General features: G+C 39.5%; 2 protein-coding genes across 10 annotated transcripts in view; both read left to right on the top strand.

Annotated features, from left to right (window-relative positions):
• Positions 1 to 9081, top strand: part of ncor1 (nuclear receptor corepressor 1) — a 64940-nt gene extending 55859 nt beyond the window's left edge. For 8 of the 9 annotated variants that reach the window (XM_081615573.1, XM_017308555.2, XM_008428070.3 and 5 more), the window contains 10 exons: positions 365 to 843; positions 1918 to 2031; positions 2309 to 2442; positions 2743 to 2951; positions 3034 to 3177; positions 3853 to 3998; positions 4129 to 4182; positions 4280 to 4477; positions 5528 to 5698; positions 6699 to 9081. In XM_081615573.1, coding sequence (XP_081471699.1) covers positions 365 to 843; positions 1918 to 2031; positions 2309 to 2442; positions 2743 to 2951; positions 3034 to 3177; positions 3853 to 3998; positions 4129 to 4182; positions 4280 to 4477; positions 5528 to 5698; positions 6699 to 6886 — 1837 coding nt within the window. In that variant the 3' untranslated portion in view covers positions 6887 to 9081. The remainder of the gene's footprint in view (positions 1 to 364; positions 844 to 1917; positions 2032 to 2308; positions 2443 to 2742; positions 2952 to 3033; positions 3178 to 3852; positions 3999 to 4128; positions 4183 to 4279; positions 4478 to 5527; positions 5699 to 6698) is intronic. The other variant, XM_017308556.2, reaches the window with a different exon arrangement.
• A 551-nt stretch (positions 9082 to 9632) lies between these two features.
• On the top strand, positions 9633 to 24702 carry zswim7 (zinc finger, SWIM-type containing 7). Its single transcript, XM_008428059.3, has 5 exons — positions 9633 to 9807; positions 11190 to 11211; positions 12467 to 12569; positions 20286 to 20390; positions 24531 to 24702. Exons 1-5 carry the CDS (start codon positions 9732 to 9734, stop codon positions 24639 to 24641), a joined length of 417 nt encoding a protein of 138 aa, XP_008426281.2. The 5' UTR covers positions 9633 to 9731; the 3' UTR covers positions 24642 to 24702.
• The last annotated feature ends 178 nt before the right edge of the window (positions 24703 to 24880 follow it).

Raw genomic sequence — 24880 nt, 5'->3', positions numbered from 1 at the left:
CAAAGTGCTGTGCTGGAAAAGTTTGAAAATTTGACCATAAATTTGCATTAAATATACCTAAAATACTTGACTTTTATTTTAGTATGAGCCCTTCTGAAAGAACTTACCAACTCCAAACATTAACACACTTTAAAGGTATTAACCCATCAATAGTTTTGTTGTAATATTGTAAAAATAAAACCTCAAGCATACGATTAATTTAAAGCTGCATGTTTTCTATTAGTTTTTTTTTATCTTCAGCGATGTAAAATACCGTGAGTAGTGGTCAAGTTTCCACTATGCCGGTCAAGCTGTACTCCCAGCATGCTTTGCAAATTACTTAGGGAACAAAAAAACCCTCTTATGTTATGTTATTTCCTCTTAGACCCCACCCGCCTGTGGCTACATCAGCGTCCCAGAGCAGCTCACGCTACAGCACAGCGGCTGACGCCCTGGCTGCGCTGGTGGACGCCGCGGTCTCCGCTCCGCAGATGGACGTCACCAAGATCAAAGAGAGCAAACACGAGCGGGACGATGAAATGTCTTCGTCGGCCGTGTCGCGGCGGGGATCGATCCTCTCGGATCAGCAGCAGGAAGCAGACAGGCGGTCGCTGCACTCGCCGTACAATGCCATGTCTCTCCCGGGCGGAAAGCCGCATCCGGCTTACGCCGAGGGGCCCGGGGCCGCTGGGGGGAAGGAGAAGGGTCCTCAGACAAAGTCCCGCATCGAAGAGGAGCTTCGGACTCACGGGAAGACGACTATCACCGCCGCCAACTTTATCGACGTCATCATCACGCGGCAGATAGCTTCAGACAAAGAGTCGCGGGAGCGAGGCTCTCAGAGCTCCGACTCTTCAAGCAGCTGTGAGTGCCTTTAATGAGGACGGTCATGCACCCTTAAGAATTTTTAAAATCATGTCCCTAACTTTAAAGCTTTATAGCTGCAGTATGTAATGTTTTATAAAAAATGTTTTTAAATATTTGTTAAAACTGTCTCTATGTCATGACGGTATGTTATGAGACGGATAATCTGTGAAAAGATCGATCTCGTCCACCTCGTACTTGAGCTATCATTGCCATCTGAAGAAATGCACCTGACCAGAAACAACCAATGAGAACCAGGAGGAGGGTCTTAGCGCTGTCACTCAACCTAATGTACTGGCTGCTCAATGTATGTCTTAATGACAGAAAAACAACTTACTGTTACAGGAAAACCATTTATCCTCCGTCACTCGTGACCATGCTGACTAGCTGAGCATTAACAACAGGCTATGCTAGCAGCAGCGTAGTAGAGATGGTGATTGACAGCGCTAACACCCTCCTCCTCCAACTCTGATTGGTTGTTTTTAGATAGCACTGGGGGGAGGCAGAGGAGTTTTTTTTTTCACAGATTATATGTCTCATACTAAACTGTGATACCAGAGTCACAGTTTCAACAAATATGTAAAAAAAAAATATATATATATCTTCATAAAAGTTGCATCTGCACCTTTAAAATGTCTTAAATTCATTAAAAAAATAGGTTGGCCTTAAATACATTAGTCACAGGTTTCAAATTGTGTCTCGACAGAACTATTAAATCATCTCATACATTCTTTTTTTTTCTTCTTCTTTCTGTTAAGCAAAAGTTTGAGTCAGAATAGGACGTCTAGATTGCTTTTTTTTGGTTCTGTCAAGGTTTAATTCATATTTATCTGCAGTTAAATGGACAAAGTTTGTACATTTCCGTGGAGATACATTTCTTATATTCCACTCATGATGGTCTTTAAAAGCTCTTGAGTGAACGAAACCTGAATAAACTTAATTGAGATAACTTTAAATTCAAACGAATTCCACAAACATCATCTCCTTTAGAATCCAATCTTCCCCTCCCTTTTATGTTCTTGTATGAAGCTTGACTCTTCTTTTCTTTTCTTTTTTTTCATGTTTAAATTTCAGTGTCATCCAGTCGGTATGATAACACTGCTGGAGGAGCCATTGAGGTTATAAGTCCTGCTAGTTCCCCAGTCCCGCCCCAGCAGGACAAAGCAGAAGACGGACAACAAGCAGCAGGTGTGAAGGCGATAAGTCCGAGAATGTCTCACCTTTTGCAAAGATAATCTAAATATTTTATGAGAGATTTGGTAGTGAGGGCTTTGTGAAGCAAACCTTTATGTGGAAGAGTTGGCGTCCTGTTATTTCACCATCCTGGTCACAAGTCCAAAACAGGTTACTTTAGTCGCCTCCCTGCGGACGTGAAGCAGTTACTCATTTCCTGGATCTTACCGGCTCTTTTCTGTTTCATCTATTTTAATTAATTAGACGTTCCTGTTTCTGGTCACTCTTGCAGTTGCCATGCGGACCTACGACATGGGCCGGTACCGGTCGTCTGCAGAGCCGCCGCAGCCCCCCTCCTCCCAGGCAGACAGCTACTCACAGGTCCCCAAAACCCACAGAGTCATGACCTTGGCAGACCATATTTCGGTAAGGGATCCGCTACAATTTTTTATTTTTTTATTGGTTTTTTTTGCAAACGAAAATATAATCCAGATATTCAATTCAAAACTACAAAAATGAAAACGTGTGCCATCTAGTGGACAAGATTTTAGTTGTATTTTTGGGTGGGGCTGGGCATTTGTTGTACCGTTTCTGATTTATGGTGACGATTTAAAATATGCACATTTATATTCTGAGTTGATATTCCTAGCTTGCACTTAGTTTACCAGATAAAGTCTGGATATTGTTTCATAATGCCAACCTGTTTTGTTTGTGTGTCTTTCCCAGCATATAATTACCCAAGACTTCGCCAGGAATCAAGACCCCCCGCTCTCTTCGTCAGCGCCCACCACATTCCAGAGCTCCATCCCACAGGTGTCCTCTTCGGGTCGGGTCAAAGCCCCGAGCCGCTACAGTCCTGAGAACCAGCCTCCACACCACCAGAGACCCTCCAGTCGGGTTTCTCCAGAGAATGCCCCAGACAAATCCAGGGCCAGGTGTGCAGAGTAAAAACGCAGGATGGTATTTCTACTCAAGCAGTACGTCTAAGATATGTTTTTTTTTGCATTCTGCATTCAGACCCGGCAAGTCTCCGGACCGAGGAGGCAGGCAGATGGAGAACTACGAACCCATCTCTCCTCCACAGGGGTACCAAGGCATGGACAAGCAGGAGGCGGGTGGGCCGCCGTCCCAAAGGCGGGACACTGACAACTCTGAGATCAGGTATGCAATTAGCACCTTTTATGTGAGTAATTTTTAACTCGCTCTAACAATTACAGGCTTCATACAAAGGGTAAAATTGTCAGAATAGATCACGACTTCTTCTAGAGAAATGAGTGGGGGGAAAAAGGCAGACAAATGAAAAAAATATCCTTTTGTTTTGCTTCAGAAGGAACATTTGATGGTACTTGCTTGACATGCAGCTTGGAGTTATTTCTAGTTTCTTGATTGAGTTCTCACAGATGAACCGTTTCCTGTGTCTGTAACTGTTCTCCCTATGGAGCTGAAACTTTGTAGTCTCCACTGCATAAACACAACATCTCGCCACGCATTTTTGGTCTAGTTTGTTTCCCCAAATGTGTTGGTACCATTGAAATAAGAAAAACTAGCTTACAAGTAATTTTTCAGCATGAGGTAGGAGCTTGTTTAACATGACATATAACAAGACATTTTTCCCATGTTGCATGTGAAATACTCTTCTAGTAAAACAAGCACGCTTTCATAATTTTAAGGAATTATTGACTTGCTGCAAGTATACTTGTAAATATTTTTAGTCTTTTTTGAAGCGTACCAAGATATTCGCACTAGAAACTAGACAAAAATACTTGGTGAGTTTTTTTAGTGTTCTTGCAGTGTCATTGCCTCAGCTGCTCTCTTTCTGCCTCTCTGCTCTTCTAGGAGTGACTCACGGTCCCCAGGAAGTGTCAGCTACCTGCCTGCTTTCTTCACCAAACTGGAGAGCACTTCGCCCATGGTTAAATCCAAGAAGCAGGAAATCTTTCGTAAGTTGAACTCCACCTCTGGTGTTGGGGATTCTGACGTTGGTAAGTGGGTCTTCTCTTATCTTTTGTGTTTAAACTAAATAATTCCCTCTAGTTCTTCTCTCTCATTGTTCATGTCATATTATTTTTTCCTACTTGCTTTTGTTTTCAACATTTTTCCATCATATTGCAGGAAATGCTCAGCCTGGGACAGAGATTTTCAACCTGCCTGCTGTTACCAGCTCCAGTAAGCCAAAAAAAAAAAAAATTCCAGAAGATCAAATACCTTCATTCTAGTTTCCATTTCCTGTCTCACTGCAGATTTGTTGTGTTGTAAACCGCAGGCAGCATCAACCTGAGGAATCAGTCGTTCAACGACCCGGCCAGTAACTTGGGCCTGGAGGACATCATCCGCAAGGCTTTAATGGGCAACTTGGAGGAGAGGCAGGAGGAGCACCAGGGAGGAGGAGCTGTTGTCATGAACAACGCACCCGGCACGGGCGGCGACACCCGACAGGAGGCCAGCCCGTCTCCCAGCATGGGTAGGTCAAAAACAGGAAGACTAACTCTGCCATCTGAGACACGGTGGTATTTATTAGTAACCCCAGTAAAGACATGTGGAAAATCTTAAAATACAAGCAGGCTCCAGATTTGTGAGTTGTTGCTTTTTGGAGAAACGACGTTCAGTTTTTATGTTCCACTAATCTGGAATAAACTACAAGAAAACTGCAAACCTGCTGAAACACTGACTTCCTTTAAATCAAGGCTAAAAATCCACCTCTCATAGTTGCCTTTGACTCACAGTAATTGAACCATTGATCAATATATTTGATGTATATTCACCTGATGATTTTGATTTGCTGCGACAGACTGGCGACCTGTCCAGGGTGACCCCTGCCTCTCGCCCAGAACGTTAGCTGGAGATGGGCACCAGCACCCCTCCCCACCCAACCCCACTAAGGGACAAGGGTGTTAGAAAATGGATGGATGGATGGATTTTGATTTGACAAAATGCAAAGTCTGTGGCTTGTTTCATAATTGGTGCCTGTGTGTTTTTATGATGTAAAACACTTTGAACTGTCTTGTTGCCGCAATGTGCCAAACAAATAGGCCAATAGGCCAGTATTGTATAGACAATAGCAAATAATAATAATGCAAGTTTGCCACAAAATTTTAATTTTGTAAAGAACATTTAACACTGAAAGATGTTTTAAATATCTAAAACAAAACAAAAACAATACATAAAACCACACACGGCCAAAACCATAAATAAAGTTATGAATTATGATTATGAAATCTCTGTAAACTAGATTTCCTTTAAAAAATATTAATCCTCAGAATGGAAATGGTCAAGCTCATTTTAATTCACTGTTTATTGTGACAGACTTGTATGCAAACAAACTTGACTTTGTGTGAAAACCAACACATTGAAAAGCAAACTTGACACTTTTGTGTTCAATAAAGTTCTAGGTTTCTAAAGATTTGATATACTCCTGCTATAAAAGAAGAATTTGATTTAAGGATTTCTGCGTCTCTGTCTGTAGTACAAACATGCTGCTGATTTATAAATGGCCACCCGTTTGAATCCGCAGGGAAACAGAAGCAGGGCAAAGCAAACAGCCGGAAGTCCAAGTCGCCCAACCTGGGTCAGGCCTACCCAGGAGGGGAGCGTCCGTCGTCAGTGTCCTCCGTCCACTCTGACGGGGAGTACCACAGACAAACCCAAGCACAGTGGACCTGGGAGGAGCGACCTCCGTCCACAGGTGAGCTGCTCTTTTGTCTGAAAACATGATTACTGGTAAAATAAACCTGAGGCTCCCACATACTTCATCCAAAGTCACGTGGCTCTGGACCGTTCGTATTCGCGCTCACCTTCCATACAACCATTCCTCCTTCCTCCCTGCATCTGTTTTGCTTTTTCGAAGTGGCCACGGAGCGAAAGTCACACTCCGTGGACGACGACGTTGCAATTGTAATCCAGGAGTTTTTAGTCTTGCTAATACAGTTAGTCATGTAGGGAAGAACCGTGCAAATGTACGTAATTCCTCATCGCTTCAAATGAACCTTGCTCAATAGTACCCATGTCTCCTGTTGATCTCTGCAACAAACATGGCAACAAACTTCTGACCAATCACAACATTTCGCACAAGAGCTCCGTCAAAACGGTTCATCATGAGCCTGGTGTTAGACGCATATGCACTCGATTTTTGTCGTACATTTACATGATTACTGATAAAATGAAAAAAAAAAAAAAAAGCTTCAATTTTGTGTATCAAATTAAGGCCTTAAAATTTGTTCAATTTAATAAAATAATGTAAGTTGGCCTTAAATACATTAATCAGAGGTCTTAAAGTTTTCCGTGGCAATACTAATGTTTTATTTTCATATATAAAGGTGATTGTTGCCTCATTATGCATTTCCATAGAAAATGAATGGAGAGGGAGCAACGTCACCTCGTGTGTGTCAACCCCTTTAAGTGTAAATTAGTTTTTTCGTCACTGGCTCAGGGCTGTTGCCAACACATACAAAGCTAGGTGCAGTCTGTGCAAAAGCACGTATAAGCTTGGCACTACATTAAGGCTGTAGAGAGCAATCCGCTGTATTTATAGTTACATTGCATTAAAAAGGTCAATAAAAATGTCTTAAATTTGACTCGCTAAGACCTACAGATTCCCTAAATAAGAGCCGAATTCGGTGCTTCGGATGAAGTGCACAGGGGGTGTTTAGGCCAGTTTGTCTCATTCTTCTTCTCCCTTATTTAAGGTCCCATGCCGTTTCCTTACAACCCTCTGACCCTGATGAGCACACCGCCCACGTCCATGGCCTCAGCCTCCATACAGAGCCAGCAGCAGCAGCAGCAGCAGCAGCAGCCCCCAGCCAGGGGGCAGCAACGAGTGTGGCAGTCTCTGCTGTCGGAGCAGTACGAGACCCTGTCCGACAGCGACGACTGAACCCGAAACCCGCCGACAGCCCGGTTACCAGGGAAACGGCCTGCGCTTCAGGCGGATCTGTCCACGCCCCTCTCCCGGAACTAACCTCACTCTTTTTGCGAGTGAGGAGCGGATGAGGTGGTGTCATGGGTTGTTTTTTTGTTTTTTTTTCTTCTTCTTCTTTTTTTATTTTTTGTTGTTGTTGTTTTTGGTGCTATGGCGCCCCCTGGCGGTCAGCTTGGAGCAGCAAGCAACAGGCAGGGTTCTTCGGAACAAGACTCCGTATTTGCTCCAGGAGCGCTCACCGAGCCTGTCGGGAGACGTACACGCCAACATGGAGGACGACAAACGGCGCCAGTTGAGCTGAAGAAGTTCCTTCATGTGTAAAAGAAAAAAAAAAGAAGAAACATAAGAAGCTATTTCTGAATTTTTTTGTCTGATTCTGTAAAGATACACCCTGTCTTTAAGAAAATTTGTATGTACATAGAGTAACCTTTTTGCAGTGTTTTTCTTAACTTGTTTCTTATTTTAACGTCGCTTTTAACTTGATCCACTTTAATTGGGAAGAGGTGTGGTGTAATCTTTAATAACGCAGTCGCTCCACGCCACCAACCTGAAACTTTATTTTTTATTTTTATTTTTTTCAATTTTTTTTTACCATGGCTTTGCTAAGAGAGACGGACCTGTTGTTAAAACTTGACCCCTTCTGCGGATCACAGATTGTGCCGCCATCAACCAAGCACCACCAGAGTCTGAACCGGTGTGGACAACAAAAACAAAAAACTGAAGCGTCGAAATCTGAAGTCAGTCTTCGTCACACAGTGGAGCTGATGCATGGATCGTAAATAAACAGACAGTAGAGACAACTTCTCACCCAGTTGGAGCAGAGAAACATCACAACAAGTTGAGATCACTGGCATCAGAGCCGAAAGGTGAAAAGTCGGAAATAAGCTTGCTGGAAATGATAATCGTTATGACTACTCCTGGACCCTGTCTGAATGATGAAAGTGAGCCAATGAGTTTTAATTTTTCTTTTTCTTTCAGTAGAGCTGACAATGCAGTGTGTTGCATCCCTGCAGTTTCTCTTTCCACGCTGTCTTGTCAAAAAGGAAGAAAAAACAACAAACAAAAAAAAAATGTCAGTGTCATGAAATGTGATTTCTTTTCAGCTTTCTTTTCTGACGGATGATTTTGCCACGCCTTGTGAGTTAAGAGAGAAGGCAGCTTTAAAAACAATTTTCTCAGAGATATATGTTGGTGTCATTTGTACTTGTTTCTGCAGTCCCTCATTTTATTATTATTATTTTTATTTTCTTCCTCGTTTCCTGTCCTGACAACAATCTGAGCTCTGTAAAACTTGTCTTCTCATTACACGAAACGCAGAAACTAACCAAACGTAAAGAATGCTCTGCACCATTGTTGCACTTTTTGTTTGCTTTGTGGCTTCGGACAACAGAAAGCGTACTACCTGCTGTGTAACTTAATCAACCTCCAGCCTAGGACTATACTAAGATGTGCTTTAACTTTTTCCCCGCCACTCAATTAAAATCTGGATGTTTGAACTTCCTTTCTTTCCTCACTGCTGGTACATAATATATTTTTGGTGTTAACACCTGCATCAGTTACTGTTTTTAAGTGCATGGTACCGTTAAATGTCTAGGAGTTTGCAGTCAATGTGATTCAGAATCTTGATAACTTAATATCTGCTTTCATTGTGTCCGTCAACAGTTGGCTCTGGAGACGACTTCTATTACATCGACGTCATAAACGACAGTAACTCTGTTCACGTTTTCTTTATGTAACGATGCCATATTCTAGCTGTCTCTCTGCTCAAGTGGCTTGAAACTTGATATTTCTCACCATTTTTTCATTTCACTTTTGTTTTCCATCCTGCTTTTTAGGGATGTTATGTGTTTACAGACGCAGTGACAAAAAAAAAAAAGTTTACAAACTTGAATCTTAAATCCGACATGAAGCCGTAAAAGGAAAATGAATTAGAGCGTCTGTTTTTTTTTTTTTTTTTTTTTGGTCGGTTTCTTTTTCCCAGCTATTTTTGAAATACACATTAGTGACTCTTTTTGTCTATTGGAAATTGAGACTTGAAACCCCATGTGTCCTATGATGTTAAAATGCAATATTTGTATCGCACAATGTCTCTTAGTAGGCTATTACAAGAGTTCAGACCAATCGAATAAAGTGGATCAGTTCACCACTGACAGATTTGTAGGTTTATAGATGTGCCATTTTTTCTTTTCTTTTTTTTTTTTTCTTTTTTTTTTGACTGCACACTGTCATGTTTGGTTGCTGAGGTGTACTTGCAACTGTCACTTGGCTCTTTACTGGCAAGTTATTGCAATATTAAATAAAAAAAGTGTCATCAATTGCAATATGATGAATAGTATGTAATAAAAGTCTGAAAGTCTGTTAGAATAGGATAAACAGACTGACAAATACATCTTATAAAAAGAAATCTCACCTTCATAAAGTATGCATGTCACCCCTTCACGTCACCGTCCATGAATAATAAGGTGAGTATTATCTTCTCCCAAAAGAAAAGCTACAAAAGAAAAATTTACTTTTATTCCAAACTCTTAAAAATTGATTTCCACGTTTTATTTTTATGTACTTGGTTAAATATTTTTCTTGCTCCTGGTTTATCGCCAAAAATAAGAGTAGCAATTGAATTTTGAAAGTTAAATCAACTTTATTAAAAAATATTAATTACCGTGCTTATTTGCGAAGGTGAAAATAACGTTTACTTTGAAAGGACTTCAGCACTTTGACACCGGAAGTCGTAATGTTATGGTCGCGCCTTATTGGCTGATGAAGAGCGGTAGGGCCAGAAACAAAAAAATATGTGGAAAAAATGCGGACGTTTTTACCTGCAGTAGCAGAGCAACTTTTCCGAGACATCCAGAAAGTATACGAAGAGACGACGCAAAGTAAGAAAAGAGCGAGTGGTGATATTTGGGCCAAGACGACCGCTAGCTTGGTTGTTTTTAACGGAAAAGTGTCTTGAATTCTACGAACTAACAACGAGAAATACTAACTTCCTAGTTCCCGCTCTGTCTTGGCAGATTTCAATTATCGGATGTCTATAGCGACTTGCTATTTGCTTCAAATAAAATGAAAGTATTTTTACTCTGCTTGTGCAGTGAAAGAAATGTAGCCTTTGCTAATGCAGCACGGTAATGTAGTTAACTATTTGAGCTGTAGGGGGCACTGCTGTCTTAGAATTTGAACTGGATTTTAAGAGCCGTGAACAGAGTTTTGACATTGTTAGTAGGCCATAACCACCGATCTTCAGTACAAATCGGTTAACGTACCATATATCCACATAACAATGTTGACTTAATTTTTTTTTTCTGATAAGACTTAATGTGTGAAGTGGTTTCTTAATTCATTCTAGTAGTTCTTGGAAAAAAATATTTCCCATCTTAATACAGTTCTTCTGTTATTTCTTTTTGCCAAACGTAAATGTTTCAGATCATCAGAGAAATTTAATATTAGACAAAGATAACCTGAGTATGTATAAACATCTGTTTTTAGCTGAGGATTTCTTTTAAGAAAGCAAAGACTTTTTCACAGGGTCAGGTTGGTTTGGATAGTTCTTTTCAAACTTTGCATTGCAACTGTAATCCTTAGCATTAACAACTGGCATCATGCCTTTGCAAAAAGTGGAATTTGAAGCAGCAATGGAAGAATTGGTTTCCCAGATTGTGAAGGTTACTCACCCCACCCTGGTCCAAGAAATGTGTGTGGATATTTTCCCTTTTATCCCCATTTATTTTAAACAGAGGGAGCAACTTAAATTTGTTGCCCCGTTCTGAGTTAATTTTCTTGCTTGAAGACCTTTTCTTGATGCATTTTGTTGTTTCAACTGACTGTTCTCTTGTAGTTATGTCATTAATGTCTGCAAGTGCTCTCTTTTACTGCAGACTCATTTGCAAAATCAGACCTGTGCCTGTTGTTTGTTTTACACATATATCCTGATGTTATTTAACCTCGAAGGTAATCCGTAAAAATAAGAAGTAAGTCTTATTTTTTGCAACAATATAATTGCATATTTCAGGTATGTTTTGCTCAGGCAGAATGTGGAGCTGCTGAATAAAAAAAACGTTTGGCAGCGTGCCTTTCCTTTGCCACAGAGTAACACATTACCCAAGAGTAGTTGCATTTGATTGCAATGTTCCAGTTCCAGTGTGACGGCCAGAAGCAACAACCTGGAGTTAGATTATTGTCTCCTTTAAACAGTTCCTCAGTAAACTGGAATTATTTGTTACATTTTGAAATTGAGATTTTTTTTTCTTTTCTCTTTTTGCAGTACCCGATGACCTACTTATTGCGTAAGTATCCATTTTCCTAATACATAGCACATTTGCTTCTGTCAAAGGTATTTATTTTGAGCTTGACAGCCATTTTTCTTCAGTTTTCTGTTTAAAATATCTGCGTGAGAATAGCATTAACATCAATCATCCGGTGTGATCCGAGCGGTGATGGAAAGGGTGCTCGGGTTGAGTTACGGTGAACTGCTAAACCACACCAAGGAGAATGAACAGGGCATTTTTATGGCTCGGATTTGCCCCACGTGACGTGGAGACAGAGACACGGTGCTGGCCTGTGTGTTGACGGAAACGTTTCCTGGCCTGGTGGTCTGAGCTGCTGTCAGTGAGGGCCGTTCCCTGTCTGCGCAACACTTTCACATCCTGTTTGTTCATCAGGAAGTTTCCAGTTTAGGGGCTCACGCTGTGGAAAATCTTTTGTTTTGTGAAATTTGTCAGAAAGTTGAGGTTTCGCTCCACGTTTGTCTTTTCACAAATTAGCGACTACTTACAAAATGTGGTTACATTGTTTCTATTTTCATTTCTATAGATTGTATATATTTTTTTATTTTTTGTGGTTTGCAGGCTTAAAAACATACAAACAAAACAAACTAGGTTTCACTTTCACCCTCTCTCCCCCCACCCCCCCAAAAAGGGACCAAAAATCCTCTGTTGGCTAAAATCTTTTCTGCCTGACGGGCCCTGATTGTTGACCACTTGGTACCAAACTCAATGTGATTCATTGGTTCATTTAAGCTGCAAGAGAGCGAGAGAGAGCAAGACTTTCAAAAAGCAAATAGTGGGAAGCAGAACAACCAAGTTTACAACAAAGCTACTCGAGTTTTATCCATTTGAGCCTTTGAAATGTCAAAGTGAACAATACCAATAGATAATACATATGATTGAATTTTAAATAATTTCGTTGAACTTCGCTCCAGAACCGCACAGCATTCTGGGGGATGTAGGCAGAAGAAGTCGCTCCCTTGGTGGCATCAACTAACTCACCCTGTCTTTGGTTACCTAGCAGCAGCCTGTTGTGTAACTTGTACAGCAGCAGTTTTGTGTTTCGCCACCGTGCATGCTCTGCGATCAGAACATCTAAATAAAAATGTTCTTGAATTATCAATGAATTACAAATAGCAAATTATTTTTGATCGACTAATCCTTGGAGCTCGTATTTGCTTATAACTTTGAATCATGCACCAAGATTGAACCTGTGAGATCTCTGCCTTTATTGGTTTCCCTCAGCTCTCACCCTGCCTTCCTCTCGTCTTCGCAGGCTGAAGTTTGTCTTCGGGACTTGTGCGCTGCAGGCGTTGGACCTGGTTGACCAGCGCTCCGTCACGTGTCTGTCCTCTCCCAGCGGTCGAAAAGCCTTCCAGGTCTGTTAAGTAGCTGTCAACGTTGCACGTTTTGCAGTCAGGAGTCCCCCGTTTGCACAGCTGACAATCTCTATAAACTCCAGAGTGTTGAACTGCAAGGTACAACAGAGCAACTTCCATATATGAGCCGCATGATTGCTGTTTATGAATTTGGTTCTTCTGTCAACAGTATCACAAGACTTTCCGGGTTGAGTAACAGTCGTATAAAGTTGGTTTATTTTTCAAGCGGGGGTGGCGCGTTCAGGGTGAGGTGTAGTGTTTTCTCATGCATGTCTCTTTTGTTTGCTGCGTCCTCTGTCTGACCTCTGGAACAGCTGGATTTTATACTGAGATTCAATTACTTCTTGGGGGATTTAGAAAAGCTTTCCTATAAACAAAAACAAATTGTTCTCCAGGATTTCTCTACATTTTGCTGCATTCCTTTCACCTTCTACCTTGGCCTACCACTGAGAAGCACCGCCACAGCATGACGCTGCACCCACCATGTTTCACAGTTTGGCTGATACGTTTGTGGTGATGTGCAGTATTCGGTGCCTGCTAAGAATAGCGTGGAGACAATTTCCTGTCTCGTATGACAATAGACAGCAGTTAAATTTTTGCTAGTAAGCCTGTTTTGCTTGGTATCAATCTAACTGTAAAGATGTTTATGCTAAGTGGTGCAGGGCTGCAGCTAATTAATCTATTGATTATTCTGACACTTAGATAAGTGGTTAAATGAAGCTGTTTTTTTTTTTGTTTTGTTTTAAAGGTTTTGTTGGCTCTAGTGGCCTTTATTTGAAAGTAGTTTGACAGGAAATAGGGTTATAAGAGACGGGGAAGACATGCGGCAAATGTCACCAGGCCGGGAATCGAACCTGTGACCACCGGCATGAAGACTAAGGCCTCAATACATGGGTTGTGCTTCACCCCTGCACCACCACAGCACCCAAAAATGAAGCTGTTTTTAAGACTTTTTATACAGTTTTAGAAATGCATTAATAGATGCTAATAAATCATTCACTTACTGTTTTAAATAAGAGATGAATGTAAAAGGTGTTTAATAGATTTTTTTTTACAGGATTTGAACCAATATAGCTAAAACTTTACCACTTGAGGAGTTCTAGGTAGAACACATTTACAGACAAAGACGGTTTTTCTTAAATCCAAAACATACATAGACTTTTCTACAGTTTTTGTCTAATTACTATGAGTCTGTTGCTCTTTAAGGAAATTGTCTTTTTTTGAGTCTGTATATTTCAGTTAAAGATCAACTGACTACGAAATTAGTTGACAAGTATTTCAATAATTGATTCATCATAATTAATCGTTTCAGCCCTACAGTAGCGTATTACAGAAACTCTAAAGCACAAAAAGAAAAGGACTGGGTTTTAAAAACTAAATCCTGGAAATAACTAAAAATAAATCCAACAGAAGGTCTGAACACATTTATCAAATCAAGAAGTTGGAGTCCGGATGTTATCTATTTCTCTAAATCCAGGATTGCCACAGAATTTCTCAGACAAACAAACCCGTCATCTTTACTGAGTCATGCCGTCTGCGCGTCAGACGGGTGTAAAGTTACTTGTGGTGGGAGAATCGACGTTCTGCACACAGTTTGTGGTCATTGTGTCCCGGTTTTCCGGTAAACTCCTTCAGACTGAAATAAAAATAGTTTTATAAAGGGAGCCGTTTTATGACAATGAAGCCGAACAGGAACGTGGTTCTGTTGGGATAGTTTCACCTCTGCTCTTGAATTGTGATTGTTTCGTGTGATTTCCCTCAAGGCCGGTTGATATTTGCTGTCCAGCACCCTGTAGGGCCAAATAAATAAAAAAATCCCTTTTCTTTACAAAAGAAACCACTGAAAATGACTTTCCTTTTTGCTTTTTCACCAACATTATGTCATAGTATTTCTGAAACCAAACTTTTATTGCGCTCTGTTTTATTCCTGAATGTGAGGACAGTTGAAACCAGAAGTTTACATGCACAAAATAAGAGACTCTTACATCTTTCTTCTCACTGTCTGAAGTGAGACCAGACCAAACTTCTTTTTTCAGGTCAGTGGAAATAACTGAGAAGTGGAAATAACTTCTCTCCAAAGTTATTTCCACTTTCTAAAAATATATTATTTCTCTCATAATTGAGAGAAATAATATAGTAGAGATGTATTAATGTCGCCAAAATCAGAAGTTTGCGTACATTTCCTCCTATTGGGTTTCCTTCCACATGTGTCAAACTCGAGGCTCGGGGGCCAAATCTGACCCAACACAACTATTTATGTGGCCCTCGAGCCTTCAAGATAACAGTCATGTGCTTAAATACTATTTTCTCAATTAAATAAAAGCAGTTTTTACCTTAGTACTGCCAAGTTGCATTAATGTGAAAAGATGTTTGATATTAGTTTTAAAAAGTACTCATCAGGTGCCATTTTATCAATGTATTCTGCCACAACCTGTCCTTTGAGGACATTTGTGATGTCAATTCGGCCCGAAATGAGAATGAGTTTGACTCTCCTGCTGTAGAGGACTGAGATCAGGACTTTGTGATGGTCACACACAAAGTCCTAAACCCACTTTGTAAACACTTTGGCTCATTGTCAGTGTGGAGACCAATCTCTGCCCAGGCTTTAACTTCCTGGCTGTTGTCTGTAGATCAGTGGTGTCAGACTCGTTTTCATTTTGGGCCAAATCAAGATCATGAATGCTCTTAAAGGGCCAGCTGTGCCAGAATGTATCGATAAAACCCGTTCACAAACTGTTAAAATATCAATGAATCCTTAAAATTAAATAATGTTATTGAACTTCTTTTCAGTCCCTCCAAGATTTTGTGGTTCTTTTTGTGATTTTTTGTTCTTTTTTTTTTGCAGTAAAACTCAAAGTGTTTGTGGTACTAATGTGGAAATATTGGCGCTTAACTATGACTGTAAATGCGACTTTTTATTACTCGCCGTAGACATCAATTAAGGCCGAGGCAGCTGTTTAGTACAAGTAAAGTTTTGTAAATGTTTGAGAAAAATCAGTAATAAATGTTTCTTTTTAACTTGTTTAGACTTTTGCTGATTTATTTTCTTCTTCTATTTGACAGCCAGTCTTTTTATGCCTCCGTTTTTAGAGAAGCTTTATTAGGAGAGCAACATCTATTCAAAAAAACATGTTTATTGAGCCTAACTCGCTCTCCGGCTGTGTTGAGGTGAGTTTTAATGAGCCGCTGGAAGCGCCTCGGTGAGCGGGTGAAAACGGCTCTTTGACGACCCGGGGTTGTGCTCTGACAGCTCTGATCTTTTAAGCTGGACTATGGGATGTGTGTTTCAGCTCAGGGTACATCGTCTTCACACCGCGCTCTGACTTAGGAAGCTGCATTGAACTTTTAGCAAATAAATCTCAACTGCGACATTTTGAAGAACTTTGCTTCGCCCTTAAAAAAGAAAAAAGCCGCCTTCAATTAGTCATCCTGAAGATTTCCACTTGGATTAAAAGAGGATGAGAGAGCTGAGTGATATGCGTTTGTACGTTACTGAATCGAGATGACGAATGAAGCAGGGTTTTTTTGTAGCTTCCCGTAAATATGCCATATATATTTTTCCCGTATCTACTGGATTCTACTGGATTTCTCATGTTGTGGTTGTTCTCTCTCAGTCTCTTTCCGCTGAAGGGAGGAATTACTCATGAGAACTTGGCATTTCACCACTGGGATCTTCACCTTATCTCATTCCTAACATCCACTGACCTTTACATAAGGGATGATGCACTGATGTCTGCAGGGGAGCAAAAGTATGAACAGAAACACCGACTGTGTGGTGTTATTAAAACATCTCAAATGAAGCAGAACACAAAAATTTAAGCAGATGAAAACAAGTTACTTTTTTATATTTTGTAACCTTATTACTTTCAGTCCAAATGAATACATCAAAATGATAGTTTTCTTTTTTTTGTTTTAATCAAATTGGCTTTGGAGTAATCAAACTTCAGGTCTCGGTTTCCATTTTCATCACAATTTTTTTTATTTTCCATATCCATTTCTTTTTGTTGGTCAGTACTTCCACCCACACACTTTTCATTGGCTAAATAAAGGAAGTAAAAGTAAGGCCACAATTTCGAAGGCATGTTTTGATAATTTTCTGCGTTTTTCTTTCTGTTCAAAAAGTTGAATGAGAACTCTTCAGTTCTTAATTTAAGATGGTAATTATTAATGAAACTCATGTTTGGTGTGTCCGTCAAAATGACCAAGTCATGAATTAATCCAAGTTTCATCTTATGAAAGAAAATGAACTGTGTAGCATTCAGAATCTGATGGCTGATAGGATCTGAACTATTACACTGGTGTTACTTTTATAGACATGTGACAGCTCAAAGATGCAGAAAGGAAAAACAATTAATAGCTATAACATGCAGCACTTTGGACATCCATCATTTGATATATGCTTTTAGCATTTAATTGATGCTTAATAAGGTAAATGACATGATTTATGCTGTTGGATATCAGAAAAATCATGTTAATTGCAATTATTTTGAAGGGCTCTTAGTCTGTCAGATGTTTGAAATGGAGAAATATGCAACAAAAGGCAATAATTCAGGCAAAAGCTGTCAAAGGGTTATGGGGATACGTGTGAAACACTAAACTTGGATTAATGCACAACAATCCAGTGAGGAAGACGTCAAGAGAAAAGTCGTCTAAGAGAAGTTACTAGAAGATTTAACAGACCAGCTCTAGGATATAAAAAAAACACACACAATTTTGCAATTGTGTTTCCATTAAATAAGAAAGGCAGTTAAAATCACACATGAATCAGTTTGTTTACACTGTAAGTCATTAAAAACAAGCTGTGCCATCATCATCCTACCACTTACTGTCATCTTCGTCTTTTCCATCAGTAGTAACATCCTGTTGTTGATCACGTGACTTGTGTGATGCAAAAAAAAAAAGTTTCCGTTGCAGTTTTGCAAAATACACAAATTTCTGTACAGCAAAAAATTGTGAGTTTCAATTAAGCAAATTTATTTTCCTAAATCTCACCTGCAAAATTTAATAGTCACTGGAAACAAAACAAGTGACAAATTAACACTTGTGCTAAAACAATAAATTTAAAAATTAAAGTTCTTGCATCATCCATACAAACTTTCTGCTTTGGTTCTGACTAACATAGATTTTTGTTAGTTCCAGTTTCATAAAGTTAAGCTGGTACAGTCCAACTCTGACTGTAATTAACCACAGCACAGAATGACGGCTTGTTAGAGTATCAAGGAAATAATCCAGCCCTAATCTACAAATTTAACAAGAAATGTTTAGATTTGGGCTATGAACGTTTGCTCCTTGACTGTTACAATTACAGAAACTTTCCTGACCTTTTAACCTTTCAAACACCAGAGTGAAGGTCAAAGATGTTTTTCTTCTCTGCGGTTAGCATCCTCTGCAACTATTTTTAGCAGTTATTTTAACAACTCTGTCATAGTTGCTAAACTTGGGTGCTATCGCAGTCATTCATCCAGCAGCCCGTCGTGTTTTTGAGTTAAAAAATGTTTAAAGTTGACAGGAAATTTGAAATTATCACTTGACAATCATGTGTTATTAAAAGATTGGACCATCAACACCTGAACATCAACTAAAAAGTCTTAAATAAATAAGCAATACTTAGGCTGGTGGAGGCACAATTAAAGCCTGGTGACCTGCCAGGCTTGTAATACCCCGGGGGAGACCGTGCATTAAATGTTAAAGCACTTTTTATAAGTCAACATAAATGCATCTGATCAGATGAAAGGTGATGCACAGATGCAGAATGATCGCATGCGGTTGTGATATTCCAGGGTTTTATTGCGTCAGAAGCAGTCAGCTCTGTCGGCTCCTGGTTGGCTTCCTTTCAGTGCTAACTCTCTCTCTGTCTTTTTCTCTCTCTATCTCTCTTCCTGTTTTCCTACCACTACATGTCAGATTTTGATGTATTGTGTTTACCAAACAAACATATATCCATGTCTGCATGTTACTGTATCCTTTGATGATATTAGCTGCCAGTGCTGCTGTGTGAGCTCCAGCAGAGCCACATTTCTTTGACGCCAACAGACAACAAAAAGGGCCCGAGTGTGAGCTGCTTCTTAATCAGCCTAACTCTTTAGAAAGTCCTTGGTTTAGTTACCACAGTGTTCCTTCCTCATCCCAGTATTCATGGTGCTTTATTTGTCTTCCTCAAGCTGCATTGAGTCCAGGCAATTTTCTCTTCTGTGCCTTTTTTCTAATGAAGCGTCGTACTGAACAAATGAGCTGTTTTTTTACTTTGGGAGATCATAGGGGAAGGTAATGAATTATATCTCAGCAGAATAATGGTGCCAAGTCTGAGAGACATTAGTTATTGTGCTGTGTCATGCTAATTTGCCAATGTGATGTTCCCGCGCGCCCTCACAAGCATGAGAGAGGAGCTTAAATCACTGTCCAAAGCTGGGAGGGGATGCCGACACCGCGGACACGACGCTCCGTCACCCAGGGCCATTAGACATCCCACACAGCTCCTTTAAAAATACATGACTTCTGCTCCCGCTCTTCTAAATAACTCGTAGGAAATGAAAAAATGGTAGCAAGATTACCTTAGATCATAACTTTTTCATAGTGGGGAATACTCGAAATGAGCTCCTGAGAGAGAAAAGAATAGTTAAAATGCCTGTGTTTATCGAATATTATTAGAGTAAATACAAAATGCGGCTTTTAAATGGTTATTTAGTTTATAAAAGGAAGCAAATCTATCCAAATCAACCCTGCACTGCGTGAAAATATAACTACCGTCTCCTAGGACAAACCACACCAAGGTTTTAATACTGCCACAAGGTTAGAATCAATAATCACTTGAATACTTGAATAGATCCAAAGACATTTTGTAGAAAACAAAATAATTGAAAAGCCACCTCCAAGTCCAGTAACATCTATTACCCACAAAGAAAAACATTGGAACAGAACCTCTTTATGAGACATAGAGCCATAGAAAAATAGATAATGTCTTCAGAGGCTTCCTCGAATTTGTTGTGATACAGACTGCTACAGGAGATCATTCCTGCAAACAGCCATCACCGCCTACAATAACTCTTTAAATAAATGAGTTACAACATTTAATTTCCCTTTGGGATCAATGAAGTATTTTTTTAAATTAGAATTGGACAGTGAAAGTGGCCGATCTCCAAATTTATTCCTGGAATGAGCAGCATTCCAAGAATAACACATTCTGTTTCAGAACCCAGAACAAAATTTAAAGCTCTGTAGGCCTCGCTTGCCTTAAGGTCAGAGTTCACAATTCAACAAAAAAAAAGAACGATACGGGGCATGAATGGCATCATTTAGAGACAAAAACCAAACCTGATGATTAAGAACACAAAGTCCTGTCTCACATTTACCAAAATATGTCTTGATGACTACCAAGACTTTTTTGGGAAATGTTCTTTTTTGAAGGAGTTGTCTGCAGTTTAATTCAATGTTTCTCTGCTCATTAGAGGACTGAAAATATAGAAGTGTTGTTTTCACTGCTACCGTAAATAATGATGTTTTCACTCTTGTTTGTTTTTTAAGTTTGCAGAGATAAAGAGTCGGTAATTAGAATCGAGGGATAAAAATCTGTAATTCTACCCTCTAGTGAAACCAATGTGTGCTGATATAAACATTTGTGATCGCTGCCAGACTCCTGGCACATAATAAACCCACAGCAGAAGAATTTACATCAGTGCTCTGTCTTGTAATAATCTAGTTTGCATGAATCGTTTGCAGGTCATTGGAGGCTCAGGCCGTTTGTACACTTGCTTCTTGTCCTGTCACTACTGTCCCTGCCCGGCGTTCACCTATACCGTTCTACGCAGAAACCAAGGTCTGCTGGTGAGTCTCCCAGAACCTGGTTCCATATAAGCTCTGTCCCTATTTAGGTCATTTAAAGCTGCAGCATGTTTTTCCATATTTGCTAAAACTCTCTATGTTGTGACAGTGCAACATGACGGATAATCAGTGAAAAAATCAAGGTCATCCTCCTTTTGCTACTATTGCTGTATGAAGAAATGCAAGGCTCCCTGTGAAAAATAACCAATCAGAGCCAAAAGGAGGGTCTTAGCGCTATGAATCACACTCATGTAAGCGCTGCTCAATGTGCTAATGGTGGAGAAACAACTTGGTGTTCCAGGAAAACTGTTTATTCGCCATTATTGGTGTCTATGTTAACTAGCCTTAGCATTCATAGCAGCCTCTGTTGGGGTAAAGCAGGTTTTTTTTTTTTTTTGCAATTTCACATCTGATATCAGTCAGCTCATCATTATCGCTGCTTAACTACATTCCAATCAGGGCTTTCATAGCAAACCTTCAAACACAAAAGTGTTTCATCTGTCCAGTCTTTGTAAAATTACTCTAATTTATTGTTTTTATAGTTAATCCTCCAACAAGGATGAAAACTTAATTTCCATATGTGTTGACTAATTTTAGGTCCAACTGAAAATGAAAGCCGAGATAAGAAATTTTAAACAAGAATATATATATAAGCTTCAACTCGCATTCGAACGTGGGCGCTACGTTCACAATCTGAGGTTTTTCATGTTTCAAAGCGGATGTGACCTAAAACACCATAAGAGGATCATGAAAAACTCTAAATCAGTTTGAGAAAACTAAAGTTAAAGAGTCTTTTTAGGGGATTTTATTAAGGAAATAGCGAACAAACTTGCTTTATTAATGGAAACAATTAAGGGTGCACCGATTTATCGGTGCCAATTTCCTTCATTTTGGAAGATTTAGTGATCGGACGATTTTTTTACATATGAAGCCAATCTTATCCACCGATGTTATCAACCTCGGCAAAGGTCTAAAAATCATCCCTGTGCTTTCCTTTTCTCTTGTGGGAGAGCTTTGACTGACAAACCCGCCGACCAGGTCATGTCTGCACATTTACAGCTAACAATAGTCACCCCATTGTTGCCGATTCAGCATCTTTCTTGATATATCGAGCAACATTTTAGATATAATGGTATCGGCCAAAATCGGAATCGGTAAGTTAGGCTCTTTAAAAGATCGGTAATAGGCGATCAGTCAGAAAACTGCAATCGGTGCAGCCCAAGTAGCAATCAGTCCTGCTCTTTCCACACCTTTCTTGGAATAAAATCAACTTACAAAATCTTGTCTTAAGCAAAATGTTTCAACAATGAAACGACCTGAGTTTCCTGTTTCTCAATAGGAAACTAGCATGGCTTTAAAGACAATAAGCAGAACGTTTTCCGAGCTCCTCAGGAATCGTGTACTCAAGTTAAAGTTTGGACTTTATTAGACCAGATCGGTTTTGCTGATGATATTCAATGTTCATTGCTTCATGTAAAAAGACACGATTTTTAAACGAACTGCAACTCTTGCACCGTTTTAATCTTTTGTCCTTTAAATGTAGAGCTGCAGCTGATAATTATTTTAGCTATCAATTATTTTGATGATTAATCAGTTGATCTGATTTTAAAAAATTGGCACATTCTGCCAATTTTTCTTTTAAGATTTTTTTATGTAATATTAGAAGTTCATTAAAAGATGCAAAGAAACAAATAATACAATTCCTTTTTCAAATGAGATAATTGAACTGCCTAAAATGCACAAACTTCTTTTTTTTTTTATCTCTAATGCACAAAGTAAAAAAAATGTATCCAGTTTTGGCCTCATTAATACTCTGAGTATGTTTTTTTTGTTGCTGTTTTTTAAATCTGCACATTCCAGTTAACGATTAACGATTACTTTGACAATTATTTCTAATAGATTAATACAAATCATTTCAGCCCTACTTAAATGTATGTGTTACAAGATGTTCCAATGAAGGGCCAGTTCACTAACCTATAGTCCTTAAAGAAAGCCCTGTACTGCTGTAGAGGAACTTTAGACGTATCAGAGTTCACATCACCTCGTCGTACATCGTGTACTTTCCAGCGACGCTTGGAGACATGCAACCCGTTTCACAGCCGTTGTGTCTTCTCAGTCGAGCGTGCATCTCTGAGAAGAAAAATAAAAAACAAAAAACACTTTGCCCCGCCAAGTGAGACAAAGCACACTGCGGTGTGTGTGCACAGATGTGTTGTGGTCAGGTTGTATTTTCGTCTGGTCACTGATGGGTGTCTCCCCTTCGGTCTCTCCCTAAATATCTTGAAACAAACAAGCTCGGCTCCTTCTCCGACTGCGCGGCTGATTTGTCTCCCTGGAGGATGCAGCTAAAATCAGTGTGAGAAACGGAGAGCTGCAGCAGACCATGGAGACTCCCAATGAGCAACACTGATGCACAACACACGCAACAAAGTAAAATGACTTTCACAGTCACAGGGAAGTGCATCAGTTTCTTGCAGAGTCTTATAAAAGGGCCTTCATGCATGATTTTCAGCAGCTGGAGTCCATTCAGGGAATATGTAGGCTCAAACTTGGCTCAGTGCAAGATGGACCAGGTCCATTTTGTTTCAAAAAGTGGGTCAGAGGATAAATAACTGAGCTGCAACTGCAAAATGTGTTGCCTTTCCCATACAAGCAGCAGACTGCCTTCAGCAGAAACAAAACTCTGTGTCTACTGGATATTTAGAGGTGCTTTGTGATAATGATAAAGATCAAGTTAAAAATGAAACTATTCTTATTTTTTTAAGTAACTGCATGGTTGTGAATGCATGGCACAGCATTTATAGTGAACACAAACACAAATATTCAATAAATAAATTCCCATTTAAGAGGACACCGCTTCATTAAAAAAAAAAAGTTAGATTTATATCACTAAACTGCACACAGTCAAAAATTCAAAAACACATTTAATCGTGTTTTTGAATTTTCTGATTTATTGATGCTCTCACGGAACAAACTGGATAAAATAGCTAAATAGATAAATAAAAATTCTCATAAGAAATTTTTTACAGCTTGATAAACGATACAATAAATGCCCACCCCTAATAAATAATTTTAGTGTTGTGGAAAACTGAAGTAGTTTGAAAATCAGACACATTGGAGCATATTAAAACTGAACCGAATGTTTTGCCTAATTTCTGATCTCAGTTTTTATCTAAGTATTGTTCTGCAGATATCAACTCTAGTATTTGTTGATCTTTGAAAAACTTTCAGAAGATATAAGATCCACATTTGTTATCTTTTGTCAAGCAGTCATTGGTTATGATAGAACAAAAGACGATTGAATGCCTGGTGTGTGAGTCGCTACTTATTTAAATTGAAATAAATGACAAATATAAGAAAAATTAAGCAAATACCATTGTTAGCATTGCTAACTGTAACTTCCCATAAGACTACCAACGTTTCCAAATACAGCTTGTTCCATTAAAAACACTGATTGAGCAACTTTTATGTCCAGTTTTCAGCCTTCCCGTTTGCTGCTGACAGTCTTGCTTTCTCTCTCTCTCATGCAGCTTAAAATATCACATCTTTTAAACAGATTCCTATCTGTATGTGCTTCATTTTAAAAGAAAAAAAAAAGTACTAATGCTGAAAATAGCTACGTTTTTCACTCGTTAACAACTTAAACCCCAGAGTGTCGTTTCCACAACCTGCTAACGCTCGGGGTTTAAAACACTTAGTGACTGGAAAAAGATACATTTTTGAGTTTCCAAGTAGCTGGTCTTTGGTCAGAGTCTTTTCCAGTTTCCAGCTGATTTTTCCACGCCTCTGTATCCATAAAGATGTTTTAATACAAAGCTGCAAAATTGCTCACGATCCAGTAATTAAGCTACTGATATTACACGCTTCCAAAACTTAATAAAGTCTAATAACCCATGTCATCATTTACTCTGTAGATCTTGGTGCAGAACTTGATTAATATCTTAAATTAGCTGAGACTGGAGGATTCTCACAGGAATATTGGCAACAGTTGGCAACAAGAAGATCTCTGATGAGATCTTCTTGTTGGAATTACCGCCGACTGTCATTGCAGCTTCATATCCGTGACATTAATCATTTTTGCTTCCACCGTCCGTGGAATGAATTTGTCTTTTTGTTTTTTCTTTCTCTTTTCTTTCCTCTCAGTGCAAACACATCCTGGCCGTCTACCTGTGTCAGGCTATGGCTGTGACCCAACAGGAGAGCGTCTCTGACCAGCAGATGTCCGCGGTGCTGAGCGGGACCGGGGGCCCGTAGCAGCCCCACATGGCCGCCTCTCTGGCCTGCTGTATTTATCTGAAAGATAACAGATTCTACATTTTTTCTTTTTTTGAAATGTTCTTGATCTCAAATACTTACAGCTTTATTTTTAGTTGCTTTTTATCTGCAGCTCCATCAGTTATGGAGTGAGAGAACATCTGGACACCGAGGTCACTTCCAAACCATCTCACTGCACAGTCATGATTTTTTTTTTCTCACGCGCTGCTACTAAATAT

This window comes from Poecilia reticulata, chromosome 14 (assembly GCF_904066995.2).
Source record: "Poecilia reticulata chromosome 14, P_reticulata-male-v2, whole genome shotgun sequence".
In the NCBI taxonomy this organism is placed as follows: domain Eukaryota; kingdom Metazoa; phylum Chordata; class Actinopteri; order Cyprinodontiformes; family Poeciliidae; genus Poecilia; species Poecilia reticulata.
The sequence above is the reverse complement of the archived record's forward strand: the minus strand, read 5'-3'. Positions and strand labels throughout refer to the sequence as shown.